The 22772-nt window shown below is 38.0% G+C and overlaps 2 protein-coding genes across 2 annotated transcripts; one reads left to right on the top strand and one right to left on the bottom strand.

Moving 5' to 3' along the window:
- Positions 1-6127: 6127 nt before the first annotated feature.
- On the bottom strand, positions 6128-7006 carry LOC128213776 (uncharacterized). The gene has a single exon (XM_052919825.1). It carries the CDS (start codon positions 7004-7006, stop codon positions 6128-6130), a length of 879 nt encoding a protein of 292 aa, XP_052775785.1.
- Positions 7007-9861: 2855 nt separating this feature from the next.
- Positions 9862-13077, top strand: LOC128214521 (uncharacterized). Its single transcript, XM_052921024.1, has 4 exons — positions 9862-9973; positions 10113-10392; positions 11566-11695; positions 12474-13077. The coding sequence occupies exons 1-4, from the start codon at positions 9931-9933 to the stop codon at positions 12708-12710; spliced, it is 690 nt and encodes a 229-aa protein (XP_052776984.1). The 5' UTR covers positions 9862-9930; the 3' UTR covers positions 12711-13077.
- Positions 13078-22772: the final 9695 nt, after the last annotated feature.

Raw genomic sequence — 22772 nt, 5'->3', positions numbered from 1 at the left:
TCAACATTTTAGAAAGTGTCAGTTTATTATATTTTAAATATATTGGTGCCAGAAGTGTTTCAATTTTTACGTTTTAAAGTGATTTCAAGTGGTTGATCTTTTCCCGCGTTATTGTGACGTCATTTGAAAAAAAAATGTTTCCGGTTATAGTCGGGTCGTTCTATTAACAGAGTGGGTAAGCACGGATTACTGAAAGGTTTTCTTAAATGAAATGAAGTAGTTTTTTAACAATTCTTGAATGAAATAATGAACTTTTGGTGTAAATATAAGGAATGAATTGCGGGGTTGATGTCATTATCGGGGATATGAACGCAATTGGGTTGGTCAAAGTACGCGTGGAGTCCTTCGGACTCCACACACATTGACCAACTCAATAATAACACTTTTTTAATCAAATTAAATTTATTTACTTTGTTTTTAGTTTGATTGTGTAAAATTTATTTTTTTAAGAGATGTTCATGTTTTTATTTCTAAATCCGGCATCGAAAACCCTGATTTTTTTTAAATCTTGCAGGCAGCAATATAGATATTGTTCATGGCCAACTGTTCAAATCAGCAAACCGCACACTCAATGGTCTCCTCAAAACCCAGATGCGGGAAGGCCTATCTCTACCTACAAACCACAAAAGTATTATCAGCAATGGTGATTTGTCAAGACTTGCTGATTATATCAGGTAAAAATTCTAGCATACCCAAGGGCGTTTATAGGATTTTATATTTTACAGTCTGAAATGGCAGATTTCGTTGTGCTCTGTTTAATTCGGGTATATAAAAATATACGCATTAAGTCTGTTATAAAAATGACACTAAGTATAATAATTGGTAAAGAAATATGATTAAACATACAATATATCTCAATATTAGCATATTATGTCCTATTTAATAAATCATTTTGCAAAATTGTGAAAATATACCCATTATTATTTGCAGCAAAGCCGAGACTTCACCTTCAACACTTAGGCATGCAGTCTGGTATAACCTTGCGATTCACTTTGTCAGCAGGGGCTTGGAGTTCCATCAACAACTGAAGCGGGACTCGTTTGAGTTTCTGTTTGATGAAGATGGTTTGGAATATGCGCGGCGTACACATGAAACCCAGCAGAAAAACTTCCAGGGAGGAATTACCAAGGATGAAGCGCCTTCTGACAGGAGCATGTACGCCACTGGGTCTGAGGCATGCCCGGTCGCTCTACTGAAGGCACTTGTTGCGAAAACAGATCCATCTGCGGAATTTCTTTTTAATTCATGCAATAAGAATGCTTTGGTGTCACCCGCCACAACTTCCATCTGGTATATTAAATCACCGCTCTCGGCCAGAACATACAGCCTCTTCATAGGAGATATGTGCAAGCAAGCATGCATGCACAAGTATGACCTACACTGCCCATAGTCTAAGAGCTACTGCCATCCAACAGCTCAGTGACACTGGTGTGGATACCAGACATATAATGTACATGTCTGGTCATCGAAATGAAGCCTCCCTGCGGTCATACACCAGGGAACCAAGCGCCGATCAGAAACGCTTCATGAGCAATGTCCTCCATGGCATGAACGCCGGAGCTGCATCAAATTCATCTGGACCAGCCGTCCAAGCTCTTCTTTCCCCACCCACTAATTCATTGTTGCCACGTCCGACTGCCACTGCGCCATTCCCTAGATCTGAATCTGATGAATCGTCCCAGCTTGCTCAGATTTTCACCAATGGCACATTCAATAACTGCAGCATTCAAATAGCAATCCATAAATGACACAATAAAATGAATAATAATCCCATCCGACATGTGCACACTTCGTTCTTAGCACAACCTTGACATTGAAATGTGTATTTCTTGTTATTGTTTGAATTATATGAGCAGACGAGGATGTATGTTTAAAAGTGTTACCTTATGTTTTGTTAAATTACTTTTTGCCATTAACGTTTCCATTTCACGTAAAAAACTAGTTATATTTTGGAACTATTTTTAACCGGTCGGACTCCACACACTTTGACCATCCCATTTGCGTTCATACCCCGATAATGACATCAACCCCGCAATTCATTCCTTAAATTAACGTCGAAGCATTGGTCATAGAAGGACGTTTATTATTTTCAGGGTCCTGACAGGAGCAATTCAATAGTGCTACAGAAAAAAAGGATTTTGCATCCACGAATAGACAAATTACACATTTTATTTCGGCTCATATATAGAGTTTTGGAGAAACGCGCGACACAAGATTGCATGTTCTTTATGTAATTCGTAATTATATCAAGAGCCAAACCTCTGCATTTACTGGGTGTAGCAGCATATATGCGCATTTTCATATACTGCTTAACACTGGTCTAAAGTTCCACCACTGTGGGTATTTTAAGTTAAGACATACTCAGAAAACAACAATTTATGACAGACGGACGGACGGACAGACAGACAGACAGACAGACAAATCGACGAGCGGGCGGATGGACAGTCAGACAAGACAGACAGACAGACAGACAGACAAATGAACGGGTGGACGGACGGAAGGACGACAGATTTTAATCGACAAATTACACATCCTTAAAATCGGTATAAATTATTTTTCGAGCTATTATGGAAGTATAAAAACTGCGCATTCAATAACATTATTCCGAAAGTATGATTAATGCTTGTATCTACCCTCGGCAGCAAGCACACCATCACAATGGGTATACCAAAAGGGTTGATTGTAAGGCCTTCCATCATTTCAAAGCCGTCTTGACAGGCTTAATAAGCGTTTTGTAAACGGCCTTGATATTTTTGCCTTTTTTATTACAAACTCAATATTTAGAACGTTTCTGTCATGACAACAAAGCGTGATCTTCTGCGTCATGGAAAATTGTTTGCCTGTTTAACAATTATATTGCAGTTACTGTATTTGTAAAAAATAAAATGAAGCATGGTTAAGTGAAACATGCCTTTACAATTTTGATAAATTAAACCCATTGAGGTTTTGCACATCGCAGAAGATAAAAAATGTTTCAATTAATTTTAAAATCGAAATAATGACCACATCCTATGCAAAAGTAATATAAGAGGGTGTAACCCGATTGTATACCTAATCGTTTTACCCGGATCCTGTGGAGTAAATACTAACGCACTGGGTTGGAAGTATCAATTAATGATTTTAAGCTTTTGAGTACCACGTACGACGCTATTGAGTTCCGAATGTTGAGTAAAACAAACCTTGAACTGCTGGTGGGTAAAAACAAACCCCGAACTGCTGGTGGGTAAAAACAAACCCCGAACTGCTGGTGGGTAAAAACAAGCCCCGAACTGCTGGTGGGTAAAAACAAACTCCGAACTGCTGGTGGGTAAAAACAAACTCCGAACTGCTGGTGGGTAAAAACAAGCCCCGAACTGCTGGTGGGTAAAAACAAACCTCGAACTGCTGGTGGGTAAAAACAAACCCCGAACTTCTGGTGGGTAAAAACAAACTCCGAACTGCTGGTGGGTAAAAACAAACTCCGAACTGCTGGTGGGTAAAAACAAACTCCGAACTTCTGGTGGGTAAAAACAAACCCCGAACTGCTGGTGGGTAAAAACAAACCCCGAACTGCTGGTAGGTAAAAACAAACTCCGAACTGCTGGTGGGTAAAAACAAACCCCGAACTTCTGGTGGGTAAAAACAAACTCCGAACTGCTGGTGGGTAAAAACAAACCCCGAACTTCTGGTGGGTAAAAACAAACTCCAAACTGCTGGTGGGTAAAAACAAACCCCGAACTGCTGGTGGGTAAAAACAAACCTCGAACTGCTGGTGGGTAAAAACAAACTCCGAACTTCTGGTGGGTAAAAACAAACTCCGAACTGCTGGTGGGTAAAAACAAACTCCGAACTTCTGGTGGGTAAAAACAAACCCCGAACTGCTGGTGGGTAAAAACAAACCCCGAACTGCTGGTGGGTAAAAACAAACTCCGAACTGCTGGTGGGTAAAAACAAACCCCGAACTTCTGGTGGGTAAAAACAAACTCCGAACTGCTGGTGGGTAAAAACAAACACCGAACTTCTGGTGGGTAAAAACAAACTCCAAACTGCTGGTGGGTAAAAACAAACCCCGAACTTCTGGTGGGTAAAAACAAACCCCGAACTGCTGGTGGGTAAAAACAAACCCCGAACTTCTGGTGAGTAAAAACAAACCCCGAACTTCTGGTGGGTAAAAACAAACCCCGAACTGCTGGTGGGTAAAAACAAACACCGAACTTCTGGTGGGTAAAAACAAACCCCGAACTGCTGGTGGGTAAAAACAAACCCCGAACTTCTGGTGAGTAAAAACAAACCCCGAACTTCTGGTGGGTAAAAACAAACCCCGAACTGCTGGTGGGTAAAAACAAACCTCGAACTGCTGGTGGGTAAAAACAAACTCCGAACTGCTGGTGGGTAAAATCAAACTCCGAACTGCTGGTGGGTAAAAAGGAACTCCGAACTGCTGGTGGGTAAAAACAAACCCCGAACTGCTGGTGGGTAAAATCAAACTCCGAACTGCTGGTGGGTAAAAACAAACTCCGAACTGCTGGTGTGTAAAAACAAACTCCGAACTTTTGGTGGGTAAAAACAAACCCCGAACTTCTGGTGGGTAAAAACAAACTCCGAACTGCTGGTGGGTAAAAACAAACCCCGAACTTCTGGTGGGTAAAAACAAACTCCGAACTGCTGGTGGGTAAAAACAAACCCCGAACTTCTGGTGGGTAAAAACAAACTCCGAACTGCTGGTGGTTAAAAACAAACCCCGAACTTCTGGTGGGTAAAAACAAACCCCGAACTGCTGGTGGTTAAAAACAAACCCCGAACTTCTGGTGGATAAAAACAAACCCCGAACTGCTGGTGGGTAAAAAACAAACTCCGAACTGCTGGTGGGTAAAAACAAACTCCGAACTGCTGGTGGGTAAAAACAAACCCCGAACTGCTGGTGGGTAAAAACAAACCCCGAACTTCTGGTGGGTAAAAACAAACTCCGAACTGCTGGTAGGTAAAAACAAACTCCGAACTGCTGGTGGGTAAAAACAAACTCCGAACTTCTGGTGGGTAAAAACAAACTCCGAACTTCTGGTGGGTAAAAACAAACCCCGAACTTCTGGTGGGTAAAAACAAACTCCGAACTTCTGGTGGGTAAAAACAATCTCCGAACTTCTGGTGAGTAAAAACAAACTCCGAACTTCTGATGGGTAAAAACAAACCCCAAACTGCTGGTGGGTAAAAACAATCTCCGAACTGCTGGTGGGTAAAAACAAACTTCGAACTGCTGGTGGATAAAAACAAACTCCGAACTTCTGGTGGGTAAAAACAAACTCCGAACTTCTGGTGGGTAAAAACAAACTCCGAACTTCTGGTGGGTAAAAACAAACTCAGAACTGCTGGTGGGTAAAAACAAACTCCGAACTTCTGGTGGGTAAAAACAAACTCCGAACTGCTGGTGGGTAAAACAAACCCCGAACTGCTGGTGGGTAAAAACAAAACCTGAACTGCTGGTGGGTAAAAACAAACCCCGAACAAACCCCGAACTTTACTGTGGGTAAAGGGGGAGGTGGGGGGGGGTTGTTGTTGGGGGGACTCAGCTTCTTGCTCCTCATAAGTAAGGATGTGAAACTTATAACTGAATATCAGTGAAAAGCAGAAGTAAAAATGTGGCCTTGTGAATTGTCTTGATAGTATATGTACATGAAGCCTGACGCTATAAGCCAATTGTATAAACTCGTAAATAAATGTAAGTGTATATACAACTGGTTATCTTTTTGGTTTGTTCAAATGTATCCGAAAACATAATTGATTGGTCAATACTTATCCAAAACTAACGATTAACCAATTAATCATTTCAATATTCAGACTGGCCATAACAACTCATCTAACAAGCGGATAGACGGCGGGTGGGGGTACCAGGCGCGAGCCCACACATTCAGACTGGCCATAACAACTCATCTTAACTAGCGGATAGACGGCGGGTGGGGTACCAGGCGCGAGCCCACACATTCAGACTGGCCATAACAACTCATCTTTACTAGTGGATAGGCGGCGGGTGGGGGTACCAGGCGCGAGCCCACACATTCATACTGGCCATAACAACTCATCTTTTCTAGCCGATAGACGGCGGGTGGGGGTATCAGGCGCGAGCCCACACATTCATACTGGCCATAACAACTCATCTTACAAGCGGATAGACGGCGGGTGGGGGTACCAGGCGCGAGCCCACACATTCAGACTGGCCATAACAACTCATCTTTACTAGCGGATAGACGGCGGGTGGGGGTACCAGGCGCGAGCCCACACACTCAGACTGGCCATAACAACTCATCTTTACTAGTGGATAGACGGCGGGTGGGGGTACCAGGCGCGAGCCCACACATTCATACTGGCCATAACAACTCATCTTTACTAGCCGATAGACGGCGGGTGGGGGTACCAGGCGCGAGCCCACACATTCAGACTGGCCATAACAACTCATCTTTACTAGAGTATAGACGGCGGGTGGGGTTACCAGGCGCGAGCCCACACATTCAGACTGGCCATAACAACTCATCTTTACTAGCGGATAGACGGCGGTTGGGGGTACCAGGCGCGAGCCCACACATTCAGACTGGCCATAACAACTCATCTTTACTAGCGGATAGACGGCGGGTTGGGGTACCAGGCGCGAGCCCACACATTCAGACTGGTCATATCGACTCATCTTAACTAGCGGATAGACGGCGGGTGGGGTAACCAGACACGAGCCCACACATTCAGACTGGCCATAACAACTCATCTTTACTAGCGGATAGACGGCGGGTGGGGGTACCAGGCGCGAGCCCACACATTCAGACTGGCCATAACAACTCATCTTTACTAGCGGATAGACGGCGGGTGGGGGTACCAGGCGCGAGCCCACACATTCAGACTGGCCATAACAACTCATCTTTACTAGCGGATAGACCTCGGGTGGGGGTACCAGGCGCGAGCCCACACATTCATACTGGCCATAGCAACTCATCTTACTAGCGGATAGACGGCGGGTGGGGGTACCAGGCGCGAGCCCACACATTCATACTGGCCATAACAACTTATCTTTACTAGCGGATAGACGGCGGGTGGGGGTACCAGGCGCGAGCCCACACATTCAGACTGGCCATAACAACTCATCTTTACTAGCGGATAGACGGCGGATGGGGGTATCAGGCGCGAGCCCACACATTCAGACTGGCCATAACAACTCATCTTTACTAGCGGATAGACCGCGAGCCCACTTTTATGATGTTTAAGTTTACTTTTTGATGTCAATATCCGAGAAACAACATGCATTTAAATGCACCTTTTTATACAAAAATGGCCTTATCTTCCCCTTGAATAGACATCAGGCCCTTAATTGCCAATTAAAACAATGCTTATTTTCATAGTTGCACTCCAAAAGTGCGCTACACTTACGCCAATCATTGAAACCGCCGCTGAATTCTGCGCTTTAGATTGCTCTCGGATTCGGTGCTTTCTCCAAACAAATTTGTTCTTATCTAAATGTTATGTACTTCCTGAAAATAATCGCCGTTATTCAAAAGGCCGAACTAATTTATAAGTTGTTTCGCTAAAACTTCGCAAATTGTTTAGTTATATATAAATCCTTTGCAGTCACGTGTTCAGTCTGATCGCACAAATCTAGACATGCCCTTCATATTATAGTTCACGTATTGCAGAATGTTGTACTCTATGACCTTTTGGCTTATGTTAAAATGTTCGGCCTCCAGCCATAAAACAGTCATAGAGAAGCTTTCAAGTTAGATGACATGAAGTAAATTCTTAATGATTAAGAATCGGCGGAGTGAGCATAGCAATGCTCCTAAACAATGCACGCAATGTCTCTACTTCGACTGTTCTTTATTCATGTATAACAACCTCTAAACTCAAAAGCGATCTTTAACATAAGCAAGTCTTTGAAATATATATAACTGACATATTCATGTTTGTACATAATGATTCGTCGAAAAGCATATCTTAATCTATATAAGTCAGTAACAATAAAATATAACATAACATTAAATCCATATGTAAACATTTACTTGTCAGGTGATTAAACATGATTTGAAGTGATTTCGATCACAATGCAACAAATAAATAGTGAGATAATGTTTTAAGCGTTGCTGTTTGCAAAGCTCACTCGGTATAGGAGCCTGTAGACACATTCGAATAGTTCATTTCCGTTCAAGACTTTTAATGACCGTTGATTCAAAGTGTCAAAGAGCGCCTTGAATTAGTTTGGACAAACCTATTAAAATTGATAAAAACCCCATTGTTTTATCGGTTATTATCTGGGACTACTACTCGGTTATTATGACGTAAATCGTGTTGAATACCATCTGGGAGTATGATTAGTCACAGATGACATAAATGATATGATGACTGCAATACCCAGTCAAATCCAGATATTAGAAGAAAAATGAAGACTTGTAGAAGCAGAGTAAGATACAAGATATCCGGTCATTGCGGAGAACTCTTAGTTCTTTTTAAGTTCTCGTTGAAAAGCACATATACACGGAATACAACTTTCCTGGGTTCTACTAGTAGTGAGTACTGAGAAAACAATTTCCAGAATACTACTCTTAATGCCGAGCGCAAAAAGGGAGCTAATGGTACCATATTACAACATGGTTTGACGCGGCCAGGGTTTGACCCCACGACTTTCAGCACCCCAAGCGAACCCTCTACCACTGAGCTATCGGGTCGGTCATTTTGGCAACATGCTTATTTAGATATTCTTGTATAGGTTTTACATATCGCAAACTTAATTATTATATACATGTATATCGGTATATAGAGACACGTAGACAGGGCAACCTATTCCACTTTATCTGCAAAACATAAAACCCCATATGATAGAGACGTTCTTCAAAGAGAATTTCTGAAAGGCTTGAAGAAGGGAAACACTTTGTGAAAGGAAGTCACTATGGTTGAAAATCGCTACATATTCACGCGCATACCTGTCGCAAGTTCAAACTATAGCAAACAGTACCATACTATTTTATATATATATCGAAGCTAGGCAGAGGTCAAGAATCACCATCATCATCCTCATCATTTGAAATACTGGTTCTACAATGATGCTAGTCTGATTCTTCAACGGTAATAGAATAGAATGGGAACTTTGAATTGCAGTCACAATATCATATCATTTCTGGAATTTAAACCACTTCAAGTCAATATGGCGACACGGCAGAGTCAAGGCATGATAATGCCAATTGGCGTAGGAAGACTTGAAACTCTAACAAACAAACATACAAATAAAAAAGCAGAAAACTCAACGCTACAATAGTCCAACCAAATTATCCCTTGACATTCTAGAGTAACACGTAATGCGTGTTTGAAATTCCTAACACGACTCTTTTCCAATCTAATAAATCTGTGTGTGTGTGTGTGTGTGTGTGTGTGTTTGTGTGTGTGTGTGTGTGTGTGTGTGTGTGTGTGTGTGTATTTCTTTAGACCTTGCGGTCCAGGATAACCCGTGAAAGAGCAATCACTTATTTCCAACGGGATCCTTTGTTTTTGCTGAAGGGACAGCAAGCTGAAGAGACAGTTGTGGAATACAAGGAAGTCCGGGTTCGATACCCTAGCTCTTTTTCGAAGAGACCCCTTGGTTCTTTTACGTGCTCGGTGTAAAGCACCGATACACGGGGTACAACTTTCCTGGGTTAAACCAGTACTGAGTACACCACTTTTCCAAGCACTACCCTTTAGATGCCGAGCGCCAGGCAAGGGGGCTACTTGTACCAACCTCGGAGTTGCATTGCAGTTCAACGTCGTGCGTAGGTTTTAAAGCAAGGTTCTCATGTTCATAAAGATAATTGCCTTTGTCGGTGTGCATTTGAATGAAAAACTTCTAAAAATGGTGAATACGGATGCGGTCACCAGAGCGTGGTTTGGAGTAGTATATATTGGCAATGCATTAATACCCCTTTTATTGACCGATTGGCATCTGTTAATATGGAGTACATATTTATTTTTGCGTTGCTGTTCGCTGTTCTAGGTATTGTTCATATCATACTTGATATATTCGCATACATTTTCATTACTTGTGTTTCCATATCTTAGATTTTAAACCGTTAATTAAATATATGTGAACATAAAAGTTGAATTAGAATAATATATTTTCTCAATGATTTCAGCATGTAGTGTAGGCGCATACAAGTCAGAAGATGAACAGCAGGAAATATTGGAAGACCTTCGGGATGTTCTGAAAGACCACCTTGTCTTGAAGTCTGAGGTTGATTATTCTGATGCGGACGAATTACGTGATGGACGAACATTGGTGAACGCAAGCGGCGAAGCAATACAAGAACCTGAATCGGATGAGGATCTGCTTTATTACGATCAAGAAGACGATGAGGATGACCTGGAGAAGGACCTGATTACCCGCCTTCTGCCGTACGTCGGGCAGGATAAAAGGTAAGGGATGTGATTTGTTTTTATATGAGTACTTAATATATTTGTATGAATCTCATCTCATCACTAACATGCACCGGCACCCTTAGACTTCTTCCTATGTATCCAAAAACTGTGTTTCATTTAATGTTTTATACGTGCTTTTTCAAGCCAAATTAAGGTAGGCTTTAGCCACTTGGTTTGCCTGGGTAAAATTGTTTGATACGTTATATTGGTAGATAATTAAGTTAAATTGAGGTTTCAGTGGATAATGTGTAAAAACACAAATCTTGCAATATTGGATATTTTATACGCTCGTTAAAAACATCATTTAGGCGGCTGCACAGCTGGGAGTGTCCCTAATTTTCACTCGATGAATACGTCTATTGATATTTCCGATGGGTTTATTTAGCATTAAGGTATTCCATGTACGCGTATGGATGCAAAACAACGTCAACCAGAGATCATCGGAAATAACGAGGACATTTCTATACAAATCCACATTGATTTAACGAAAGGATATTGATATACTCTACCTAAATTAAAACTCGGAATCTTAATGGTCAAGCCAAGTTATGTCAACCGTTTATTTCAGTAATTCTAGCCAATGTTCATAACTGTCCCAGTAACCTCAGCTACAATACAAGTTGTGTTTAAGTATCAACGACTTTAAACCGTTAAATTATCCTGTGTTCATTTCGTTTGGTTAAGGCATTTATTACTTTGCATATTTGTTTCATATTTAATCATTTAACAAAAATTTGTAAACATCTAATCTATATGTGTATGTTCTGTCGTCTATTACTTTTGTCCGCGTTTTCCTCAATCATCTACTATTTTCCTATTCACATATCACCATAATTGAACTGGCGATAAAGTATTGAACTGTTTGAATTGATAAGCGTTTGAGGGCAGAACTATTTACGTAGAGGGCAAGGTAAACGTAAAAACTATTAGTGCGACGCAAACCCGACGCAGTTCAATTTAAGGGTAAAAATGTATGCGTATTATTAACGCCAACCTGTATAGCACTTAAATCGAAAAAGGGGTTCAATTCTAAAATAGGAAGTTTTGTTTTGACTTATATTATGAAGTAAAGTGCTTGATAAAAGTATATGGAATAGGTTATTTGGACCATTCCTCGTATCATGAATTTTCTCAATTTACACCAGCTACCTGTTTACTTTCATGTACCAGGGGTTCTTTAACAGAAGTCATCGCTGAGACATTCGAGGGATTGAAAGCGGAACTTAAAAACCTGCCGGGAAATTACGAGCAATTTAGGTTTTTCAAATTAAAATCAATCTTCCGTCGCCTCTACATACAGGTAAGCATGACGTTCGTTGTTTTTCTGATTATGTAAGCGTTGAACAACACACGGAGTGAAAGACTCTCAGAAGAAACCGTGACTTCAACGGAAGGCAAACCCTTTACAAGTGGCGATAATGCGTCCGTAAACAAGTACTTGGAATAGCGATACAAAGAAACTGTGGAATAAAAAACACACAAAAGCCACGCACACAATTGTATGAAGAAACTTTATTATTAAATACATAATTTGGACAATCTTTAATTACCTGCAAACTACACCTTCCATGCGTTCTTTGTAAAGCAGATATGACATTATCACACACATAAATATAACTCACTCTATTCTATCCACAATACAGCTTCAGTTCATTACAATGTTGAACTGTCTGTCATTTCTGCCTATCCCCATGATTTGAATACGGAAATGTCTTGGTTCGGTTTGAGCAGATGAGAAAGATAAAATTCTATAAAGAAACAAACTTCGATATAAACGTTTTATCGAACACACATACGCTCGTCATATAACGTGTTTCAAGCGCATAGACAGCTATGTTGAAAAATAATGTTGGTTGGGAAGTTGCATGTTGTGTGTCTTCTGATGTTATCAAATTGTACCTATAATGTATGGGATAACCGCCTTCACCTGTCGGTTGTTGGTTTAATCCTCATCAAAGCCACGTTTTAACTGAATTGAATTGGTATATACTTTAATTTGAGGGACTGTGTGTAGAACGTTTGATTGTGTCTGATTACATTTCATGCTTTTGACTTTCTGTTGCAATTTTATTACATAGAAGCGGAAGTTAGAGGCGGAGGCCCAGAAGGAAAGGCCAGAAGCTGGGACCCAGGGACTCTTGGAATCGGTATTGAAGTTTAGGAGAAATGTTTTGGATATCATGCGGAAAAGCGTGAACGGCTTCTGCAAAAGAAATGTATTAGGTTCGTGTGGGAATTCGTGCGGCTGCGATTTCCTGAAATGCGTACCGAGCAGCAGCCGGCCGGGCAGGAAGTACTGTCGTATAAAATTCTAGCTGGGAGGACTGACATCGATCAACATCGCGTCGACCAGAGCGTGCTGATATTTCTGTTTCATAGACTTGAATTGTTTCTTTGTATTTTAATAATATTATTCAATGTAATTTTTCATGCGTTTGATTAACAAAAGATAATGTTTAGTTTTGCAAATAGCTGGCAATAAGTGATTATGCTAGCCAGTACATATAATTATCGTTCACCATCGTTTTATTTTCTTTTAAAAATTAGGAAAATAAAGTATTTGCAAATTTTACTTAGATGAGCTGTATTTGTGTATCATTGCATATATATTCTAAAAACAACTTTTGCATAAATTGTGTATATGCATATTATATTATATCTAATAAAACAAATGTTCACGAGGATTGTAATAGTATATCAACTCTCTAGAACGGGAAGGATTTGTGTTGTCTACGCCGCACTTAAGACCAAGTATTGAAATATAGTAAAGTCATTAACATTGAGCTGAAGTTACAGTCTCTGAGACTGTCTGTTATGAGGTCATTACACAATATTACTATTTCATTCCAAAGCCCTTATTAATATGCGTTGGCAACATACGAAAATGAGACTTTCTGCTCTCTTTCTCGAGCAACAAAGCTGATCAAGTTCAAACACAATATTTGACAGCTTTGGTAGCGTAGTAGTATTTCGGTCGCCTCTGGTGCGGAGGGTCGTGGTTTCAATTCCCTGATGCCTTATAGCGAAAAATGTTTCAAATTGATTACAGTATCGCCCTTCCTTAGCGTTCGGCATTAAAATGGTAGTATTGTGAAAAACTTAAGGACTGGTTAGAACCCATAAAATGTGTTTTTCGGGTTTTGCGGCTTTATTCAATCAAAGCACGTTAAAGAAACAAGAGGGCACCTCGGAAAAATGCTAAGACATCACAAACTCTATTCTCCCTGAAAAAGCATTTCAACGATGATACTTTCTACATATGTACCGGGGACCTGGACATTACAGTCACTATCTCATATCACTTACGGCATTTAAAACCCTTTAAATCATGATGGTGTCACGGCGGGTTTAAGCCAGTATGCAGTCAACTGGCGCTGGCAGACCTTAATAAACTTTAACAAACAAACAAACTCACACAATAGAGGCAAATAGGACGTTCAACGCTACAAAACATGCAGACAAACTAAGCTCTTGACACCATAGAGTATATGCTATTGTGTGTCATGTTTGAACCTCTAATTTAAACAACTTGGAATTCACTATATTGTAATGTTTAAACTAAAGATGCACTCTTATTCCCACACTTAAGATTTACCACACTTAATACAATTGATCTAATATACCAAAAAGGATGATTAAATGTCGAAAACAATGGTTCTTAGGAAGGATAGCAAGTTGAATTTGAAAGAAATGTACACAAAACACGGTATTTCTACCTTATAAGGCGAAACTAGAAAAGAACTTGGAATTCACTATATTGTAATGTTTAAATTAAAACAGTTTGAAAACTAGCCATACGGCACCCATATTTTAAAAGTAATGGCCCTTGAATCGCACAATTGTACAATAAGCACTGTCTGCCCTCGTACTGACACAACACGTCCGATCTTTCCAAAGATGTATTACAATTTGTAATGTGTATCATCTCGGAATTGCATTGCATTTCAACGCAATTAAGTAGGCAATAAAGGAAATATTCAGCACCCCGAATGAAAGTGCATCCATCAATGTATTAAAGATCAAATGGTACGAAATGATCAAGGTAAATATAAAAAGTCTGGAAACGCCCTCATTAAATTTCCCTATGGATACGAAATGTAAAAAAAATGATTGGCATTTATGGTACAAAAATGTCCATAGTATATATTTGGGTTCGAAGTCTCAATGGTATACTACGTCTAAGTTTCGCCTATGGATACATTTTACTGGTGAATTATATAAATATATAAATGTAAATATTTATAAATATTCATCAGAATATATACTAGTATATCAGAAACTGTTAAGGTACGAGAAATCAAAATTTCGATTAAGAAGGAACTTCTATATGCCTGCATATACCTGGCATATGCTGAATGTTCCAGTCAGTGTTTTTTATGATTCTCCAGTCAACTTTTATTAGTTATCTGCTAAAGGCTAAATCAACAATATTCAATAGCCATTACGACCAGGATGAATTGCATGGGAGCAATGATTTTGATCAGTTATTGGAACAATCTTTCTATAGTGCATGATTCTGTGATTTAACGCTTCATCACATTTTGTATAATTCGATACTTGTCAAACATTAAATAAATATTTCAATAAATGCTTATTACTGATCATAGACATAGATTTCTGAACTATAATTAAGCTAAGTATTAATTCGTTGATATTGCTTATAAACTCTTTGACAACAGTGCTCTACTCTCTAAACCACACACTTGAGTTATTTTTAAAGATCGAAAATATCAAGTACAAACGTAACTTACTATATTTCTGAACGTTCGCAACATCTAAATGTATTAATATAGAGCCATTAGCTTAGATTGTGTCGTTTAATTTAACAACTTCATTATGGTATTGTTGTATAAGATGCTATCAGGATTAGGCCGGCGTAAGGATGTATTTTAACCTAAACAGAGCCACGACCCTAGTCATTATTCTCTAGAAAAATTGGCCCTTCGGTCAAATTTTATTGACAACTTGCTCATAATATTATGACTCCTGTACACAAAGAAAAATGATGACGGGGAGTCGATTTTCTGTGGATGTCGAAAATCTGCGAAAAATACGGGTTATTTTTACTTCGTGTCTTCATTATTATAAATAAATTATTTTTATTGGATACAAATGTAGTTAGTAATTTGAGTTGTAGAAGCGGCAACAACAACAACAGTGGCAACAGTGGTGTCAGGGGAAGCAACACCATCGTTATAAATAAATAAATGAAAGGTTTTCGCATTGATACAAATACGTAGTCCCTCCATCCAAAACTAAATATTGTTGATTGTCCCGAGATGAGCAGCAGCAGTAGATTTTATTGGATAGTTAGTATTTGAGTAGTAGCTTGTGTTGTAGAAGCGGCAACAACAACAACAGTATTAACAGCAGCGACAGTGGTTTCAGTGGAAGCAACACCATCACCATCCTTTACGATGGTGATGTGGCGGTGACAGTGGCAATAGCAGTAGCAGTAGTGGTAGTATTCCCAGCAATATCTGCAGCATTACCAGCTGTATTACTAAGACTTGAGAGCAAATTTATCAAATCACCAAAGATGTTGACCTTGTATATTTATTTAAACTACATTATAACCTAGTAGTTTTGTTCTGGGTATATACCTATTTACACACATGATATTAAGGAGTCATATTATTATGGGGGAGGGTGTGTGTGGGGGTAATATTTAATAGAAAGGAGTCACTTAGCATGATGATTTTATGTGGGTCAAAATCTTACACCGGTCACGGTATGAAGACAATGCAAAATGCACAACTAATAAGCATTTTTCTTGGTTGAAACATTTGCATAACATATCACGGAAATGTATTTAAAAGCCCCAGAATGTGTTCATGATGATGTGCACAGTGGAAATAAACTTAACACTTGTAGGTTCAGTTTCACCAATATGATTTATGTTACCCCGTTGGCTCAAACTCGTTTGGCTCGAATTCCTAAATGTCTCCAATTGGATGTGAGTGACTCATTTTATTAAACTAAAGGGAAGAATTCCCGTTATGTATCAATTTTCCGAGGCTCGATGTATTTTCGCCGGTCACTAGGAGAGCCAACGGGGTTCGACTGTTCTTAATAATTTAATAAAAAACACAGCGAAAAACAAAGTTTTTAAATTAAATAATTTAAAGAGTGTTGTTGTTTCTTTTATAAAATACGAAATCAATAAATCTGATATTGTAAAATAATAATCTATATGCTTAGTAAAGTAATCTAAATACAATTCGACTTATAAAACAGCTCGATTCATATATAATGTAATGTAGGTTACATTTACATTCCAAATAAACGGTTGTTAGCATACCATTTTCATGATCAGCTGTCGTATGTCTAAAAAAATAATGTTACTCATAAAACAAACAAACATATTATATAGTTTGACCAGAAATTATTGAGAATTTTATTAACAAAATTGATATGGCAAAATAGTTGTTTTGTGCTCAACATCAATAAACTTTTAATTATATAAGGGGAAGTAACTCTTCCCTTAACTTTTCAAGAGGTCTATTTGAGTGATCTCCCTTTGTTTACATTTGAGTAGACGACCTTGAAAGTTGAGTTTTGAAATGAGTGCATCTGAGAAAAGAAAGTTTGTTTATTAGCTCTATAGTAATAGGATTACAACTGCAAGCACCATTTCAGAAACGGCAGACATTCTTCTATTTACTGTGTACAGGGTTTTGAGAAATATTGAGAATAGACGGGGAATAGAGCATAAGAAGGGAGCAAGTAGACCTCGACGCTTGGTGATCGGAAGAGGTTTGGTTTAGTCATATCCTAAAACAGGAGATGGAGTTTTTCCAAGATCAGAGGTGAAATGATCTACTTGGGGACTGTGCTGTATCCAAAGAGACCTTGAGGTAAGAGCTTGATTCCATAGGCTCGGAAAAAATATTCAACGCCATCCCCACTAATGAGTCAAGAGCAACAACAGAAGAGGTTGGGTTGGTGTTTGCGTCACAGAGACTATAACTGGGATACTGTGATATTCTCGGATGAAAGCTCTTTCTGGCTCTACCCAAATGGTATGAACATGTGGACTGAAGACGAAAAATCTCCACTTTACCAAGCACTTGACCAAACACAGTCCCAAGTTCCATGTGTGAGGTGGGGTATGTCTCTTTGGAGTGATACCACTGTGTGTCTTTGAGGGTAATCTTACCAGTGAGCGGTATACGGACATTCTTCATGGACATTGGCTTCCAACAGTCCAGGTTTTGTATGGAAATAGATGTTTTTTTTGCAACAAGATAATGATCCAAATCATACTGCCAAACATGCAATATCCTGGTATTTAGCGGAAAATGGGACAGTTTTTGAGGGGCCAAGCTACAGTCCTGATCTGAATCAAATTGAAAACATTTGGGGGCTAATGAAGAACAATATCAACTAGAAAAACCTAACCACCGTAGATGCCATGAAGCAGGAGTTAGTCAGATTCTGGGACACTATGGGTCCTGATTTGATATCTTCTTTGATAAGGAATATGCCCAGGAGGATTGAAGCATGTATTACTCAGGAAGGCGGACTTACAAAATATTGAAAGCTGGTGATTCTATATTGTGAATATATCGTCAATATAATGATATAAACAAATAATTGATGTTATGATTTGTTCTATTTTTATGTCTAAAAACATAAATTTTTGGTCAAACTATATGCAGTCGAAACTCGTTATGTCGTGGCGACTTTGTAGGTACCTGGTGGAAAAAGTCGAGATAACGAACATTCGACACATCCGATTTACAAAAAAATATCAACAAACACAACACATTTGAGTATGATTTATGTCCGACATCTGACTTCAGCAAATCAATGGTCCTGTTGCCATCTTGAAAACAGCAAACGTATTATTGAAAAATAAAGTGAAAAAAAGTAATTTATTTGTGTTAAATTTAATTTATTGATTACACTAAACATACAAAAACAACAAATACATACACTTGTACATTGACATCAACTTAAAATAGAACAGTCGTTATGCCTGCTTGTTTTGTACATGCAGTATAGTAATTTTATTCGTCACGTAACTTTCAATGTTGTCGAATTTCCCTATGACTACATTGGCGTCGTTGTGCGTTTCAATGAATAGCTTGAGCTATTTCAGGATGTCTATGTTTATATTCTTTTCTGGACTGCACAGCCATTTCCAATAAGGTGTTAACAGTGACATTTAAGGCATCTTATTATTTATTTCAAATATGCATAGGCATTCCAAGATATGTGTAAATTGTGTTGCCTTTTACAATGTACTTATAGTACGAAGTCAGTCAGGTAAACAGTAGACTCTCCCATCATTGATATATTATGTTACTATAAGACAATAAAACTGTAAGAAATCACAATAGTGTTACCTACACACAAATGGCAACTAGTGTAACATTTATTTTATAAAGAATAAGAAGGAATAAATTCGGGACCGGAGAAAAAGGTCGACACAACCGGAAAGTCGAGATATCCGATGTCGTCATAGCGAGTTTGGACTGTAAGTTAGTATTAAGTTTAACTTGTAAATTATTCTGTATTACACTTAATACTTCTTCATGGGTTTCTAGGCAAAATTTAATACAATCTTTCAAATCTTGACCCTAACCACAGCAATTTCTAAGAAATTATAACATGATTTTGAACATCATGATTTAACACCTGGTCAAGAATTTACCTTAGATTCTCGGTCAATTAGGGGTTAATGTGTAGCTGAAGTTGACTCTCGTGTAGAAAATGAAAAGTTGAAAACTTGGCTGGTATTTCTTGGCATCGTTTGTAACTGATGAATATATTATAACTCGAAAATGAATCATTTAACAGTAACATTCATTGTATGCGATCATTTCAATCCTGGCATTCCTCTATTGGTTGAAGAAATACAGACACATAATAACCGTTAACCCATTTAACGAAAAAGGTTTTGTAACACAAACTGTGGCTGGCTGGCATCCTTAACCTGATAGAGGTGAATAGTGATTGTTCGATATATTGTAGTGTACTCACTTATATTGTTAAATCTCAGTTCATCTGTGAAAATTAATGGACGCTGACAATATGGCAAATACAGGCAAAGTAATAGTGTGCAAATTAATGAATCATATGATAAATAGAATTAAAGTTATAGTATACAGATGAATAAATCATACGATTAATAGGGAAAAAGGTAATAGAATAGAAATGAATAAATCATCAGCAATAAAGTTGGAACTTGTTGAACTCAGGAAACTTAAATATAATGTACTTAATGAGATGGTTGGCAAGATGCTAATGAAAAAAGGTGCAGAAGAGCAAAAATTTTGGGAAACCCTCCTGGATGTTCTGAGTAAGCGCCTTGTCTTGAATTCTGACGCTGATATCACTGTTGAGGAAGGACGTGGATATGAGAGCTCTGATGTTGATGACAACGATGAACGGGTTTCGGTGGGTGGACGCCATCAGAGGCGAGTTTTTGCTTACATGCAGAGATGGTTAGGGACAAAGGGCCATAACTCTACTAAAATATGTGGATTGTAAAGGCATTTGACATGCATCATTTCCATTTCTGTATATTACCCCATGGAAAGTGTGAATGGTATATGACCAACCAGTATTAAGATATGGCTCCTGGTGGAAAATCACCCTATATGAAAGAGCTATTGTTAAGTTCTAAAGGGCCATAATTCTGCTATACATTAGTTGAATGTGACAGCTCTTATCATACCAGTTCCCTTATCATATATACAGTCATACGAAGTTTTAACAAATATTTATTATCAAGTACCAAGATATGGCTCGGGACAGAAAAAAATAGATAAAATAAAACAGTGTTATAGACAGACAAAAAACACTGAAAGGATATCCCTCCGCCTTCGGTGGGGATACACGAACTGATATAAACTTATTGTTACAATAATTCAAACTTTCCAGAGAGTAATTTATTATACTTATAGTGAAATTGATATGGGCAGTTCAATATTGTATTAAGTTATAATGCTGTTTCATGCTACATATTATATGTTTAAAAACATAAAGTAAACCGAGGGTATGGAAGGATATTGGTATCTCTGTTCATACTTATGCCTGTCCATGCCAGTGGAAAACCTGTTTTGATTTGGTTTGAAAAGAATTAACACCGAAATATATTTAAACATACTTACTGAACATCCAAAAACAAACATTACCACACTTTGACACAATGTTATTATTAAGCACGCATGTACCAAATCTCTCAATACAATTATATTAAATGATGTTTGTGTCCTAAAGCTCCAATATTTTAGATCTGGGTGCAACAGTATCTCATCAATTCTATAAACCTCAATTTAATGAATTGTTGACTGTTTTATGTATTGTCTCTTTGAAACTCATTCTCATTTTTTATGGAAAATTAAGTATGTATAACTATAGCAACAATGCGAGCATGCAGTTGACAGATTGGTGGGAAATAGTGGGAAATAGTACAAAAAAATAAAGCTACATTAGCCTTTATTGGACACAACAAATATGACAAAACGATGTGGTTACTGTGCCAATATCCAATACTTTCCTGTCAGTTTTAAATTGGCATGTGTATTAACCTTCAGAGTGGCATATTACTCTGGAAAGGCATGGAAAACTGTTATCATTATATGGATGCAATACAGTTTTGACTAAATAATTTTCTATAAATAATAACAAAAATATTTCCTGGATCAATATGGTACTTTGCCAAAGAATAGATTACAATTATCATGATATAAGTTGCAATGAAACAATCTTAACAAGGAGTATAAGGCGTATGCATGTTGAAAGTATTGATAGTATTTCACATAATATGTAGCAACAGTCAATATAGAAATAGAACACACATTTCCTGTCTTGCATTAGAAGTTTGATTCATTATATAAGCATATAGCATGAGCATGACTATGTCCAAACACAGGATTGGTGTAGACATGATAAAAGATCATCGCTTTATATTATGACTCCGTTCAATTATTTTCTCTATAAAGCTACACCCTCACAGATTGATTGATTTGACAACTTTTTTTCTAGGAAAGAGCCAAATTTTGCGTAAATGTCTGGAAACCAGTGATATAAGACTGCTGACAAAAGAGGAGATTGCATTTTTCATGTATTATGGCCAAAAGCGCTAATAATGCTTTTAGAAAAATAAAAATCTCGGCAGTTTACCAAACAATTTAATTCTATTTTGAGTTATTATATATTGACTAAATTGAAGGCACTGATGCAAAAAATGAGCCGATTATGAGACAGAAAACTAAGAAAGGTCAAAACTGTCAATTTGTGAGAGTGCAGCTTTAATTGTCACTGTAAGACCATTGGCTATATCCAAAGTGTCAGGCTGTCAAAGAAGTTTTGGTGTTATTATAGGAAAATTATAGGAAATATGTCCAAATATATAGAAGGTTTAGGCATTTTTGGGGCAAAATATAGGAATTTTAAGGTTGAAAATCGGCATTAAAAGGTATGTAAGTGAATATGTACTTACTTGTTTATTGGCTATAATCATAAAATGTGTGTTTAACTGAACCCACATTCCTTAAACCTCTCCATCAAGGCAGAATATGCTGCGGCAACACAACTGTGGTCATCAAAGTGGACACCTGAAATGTTTTTATCATGTTTAACATTATTAATAACTAATATAAACAGCATTTGCACAACTTCTTAAACTGAACATGGGAAACAAGGTTTGTTATATAACGGAATTAATCACAAAGCTCACAGTATAAGGAATTCAAATACATTTGTTAAATATATAATGCTTAAACTAACAATAAAATGGGAATTATGCTCTTTAAACCATTTTTAACTGATGTTGTAAACTCACTATCCAAAAATATAATTTTGTAATATATACGGGTCTCCTTAATGTCAAGTTTTAAGGGTTTTCAGTCTAAATAATATTGGCAATATATTTAAAGCAGGTACAAAATAATAAAATAACAAGCACTCAACAAAAATAACTAAAGGAGTTATCATGAAATAAGATTATATAAATATTGACTGCATGGAGGGGGACAGTGCCTATTGTCAACCTGAGGTAAATACTCTCGACCGAGGTGAACAAAAACTGAGGATTTTTAAAGTATTCGAGTACAAGAGAAAACAATCTCAATATAAATAGAGAACACCCCTACGTACAAATTTCGTGTATTATCTGAATCTTTTGGTGTTTCTACTGTCAATAAATCAATTTTACTGACAGCTGCAAATCTTGCTGTAATTTCTGCAACAGTTGCCTGCTGGTTTCAAACAAAGCGCTTAGACTTTAAGTAAAATACTATCAGCAAATGTGGTATTCGTAGCGTATAACCAATTTACTAAGTTCTATAGAATTTAATTTTCACAATTCTGTCCAATTAAAACTGACCCGTTGTAAACAATCCATCAACAAAATATATAAATAA

This window comes from Mya arenaria, chromosome 13 (assembly GCF_026914265.1).
Source record: "Mya arenaria isolate MELC-2E11 chromosome 13, ASM2691426v1".
NCBI lineage: Eukaryota > Metazoa > Mollusca > Bivalvia > Myida > Myidae > Mya > Mya arenaria.
The sequence above is the reverse complement of the archived record's forward strand: the minus strand, read 5'-3'. Positions and strand labels throughout refer to the sequence as shown.

Coding starts and splice junctions, on each gene's coding strand:
- LOC128213776 (XM_052919825.1), bottom strand. CDS start 7,006: ATGTGTGGGCTCGCGCCTGGTACCCCCACCCGCCGTCTATCCGCTAGT.
- LOC128214521 (XM_052921024.1), top strand. CDS start 9,931: ATGGAGTACATATTTATTTTTGCGTTGCTGTTCGCTGTTCTAG. Junction 9,974..10,112: donor GTTGCTGTTCGCTGTTCTAG/GTATTGTTCATA, acceptor CAATGATTTCAG/CATGTAGTGTAGGCGCATAC. Junction 10,393..11,565: donor TACGTCGGGCAGGATAAAAG/GTAAGGGATGTG, acceptor TTCATGTACCAG/GGGTTCTTTAACAGAAGTCA.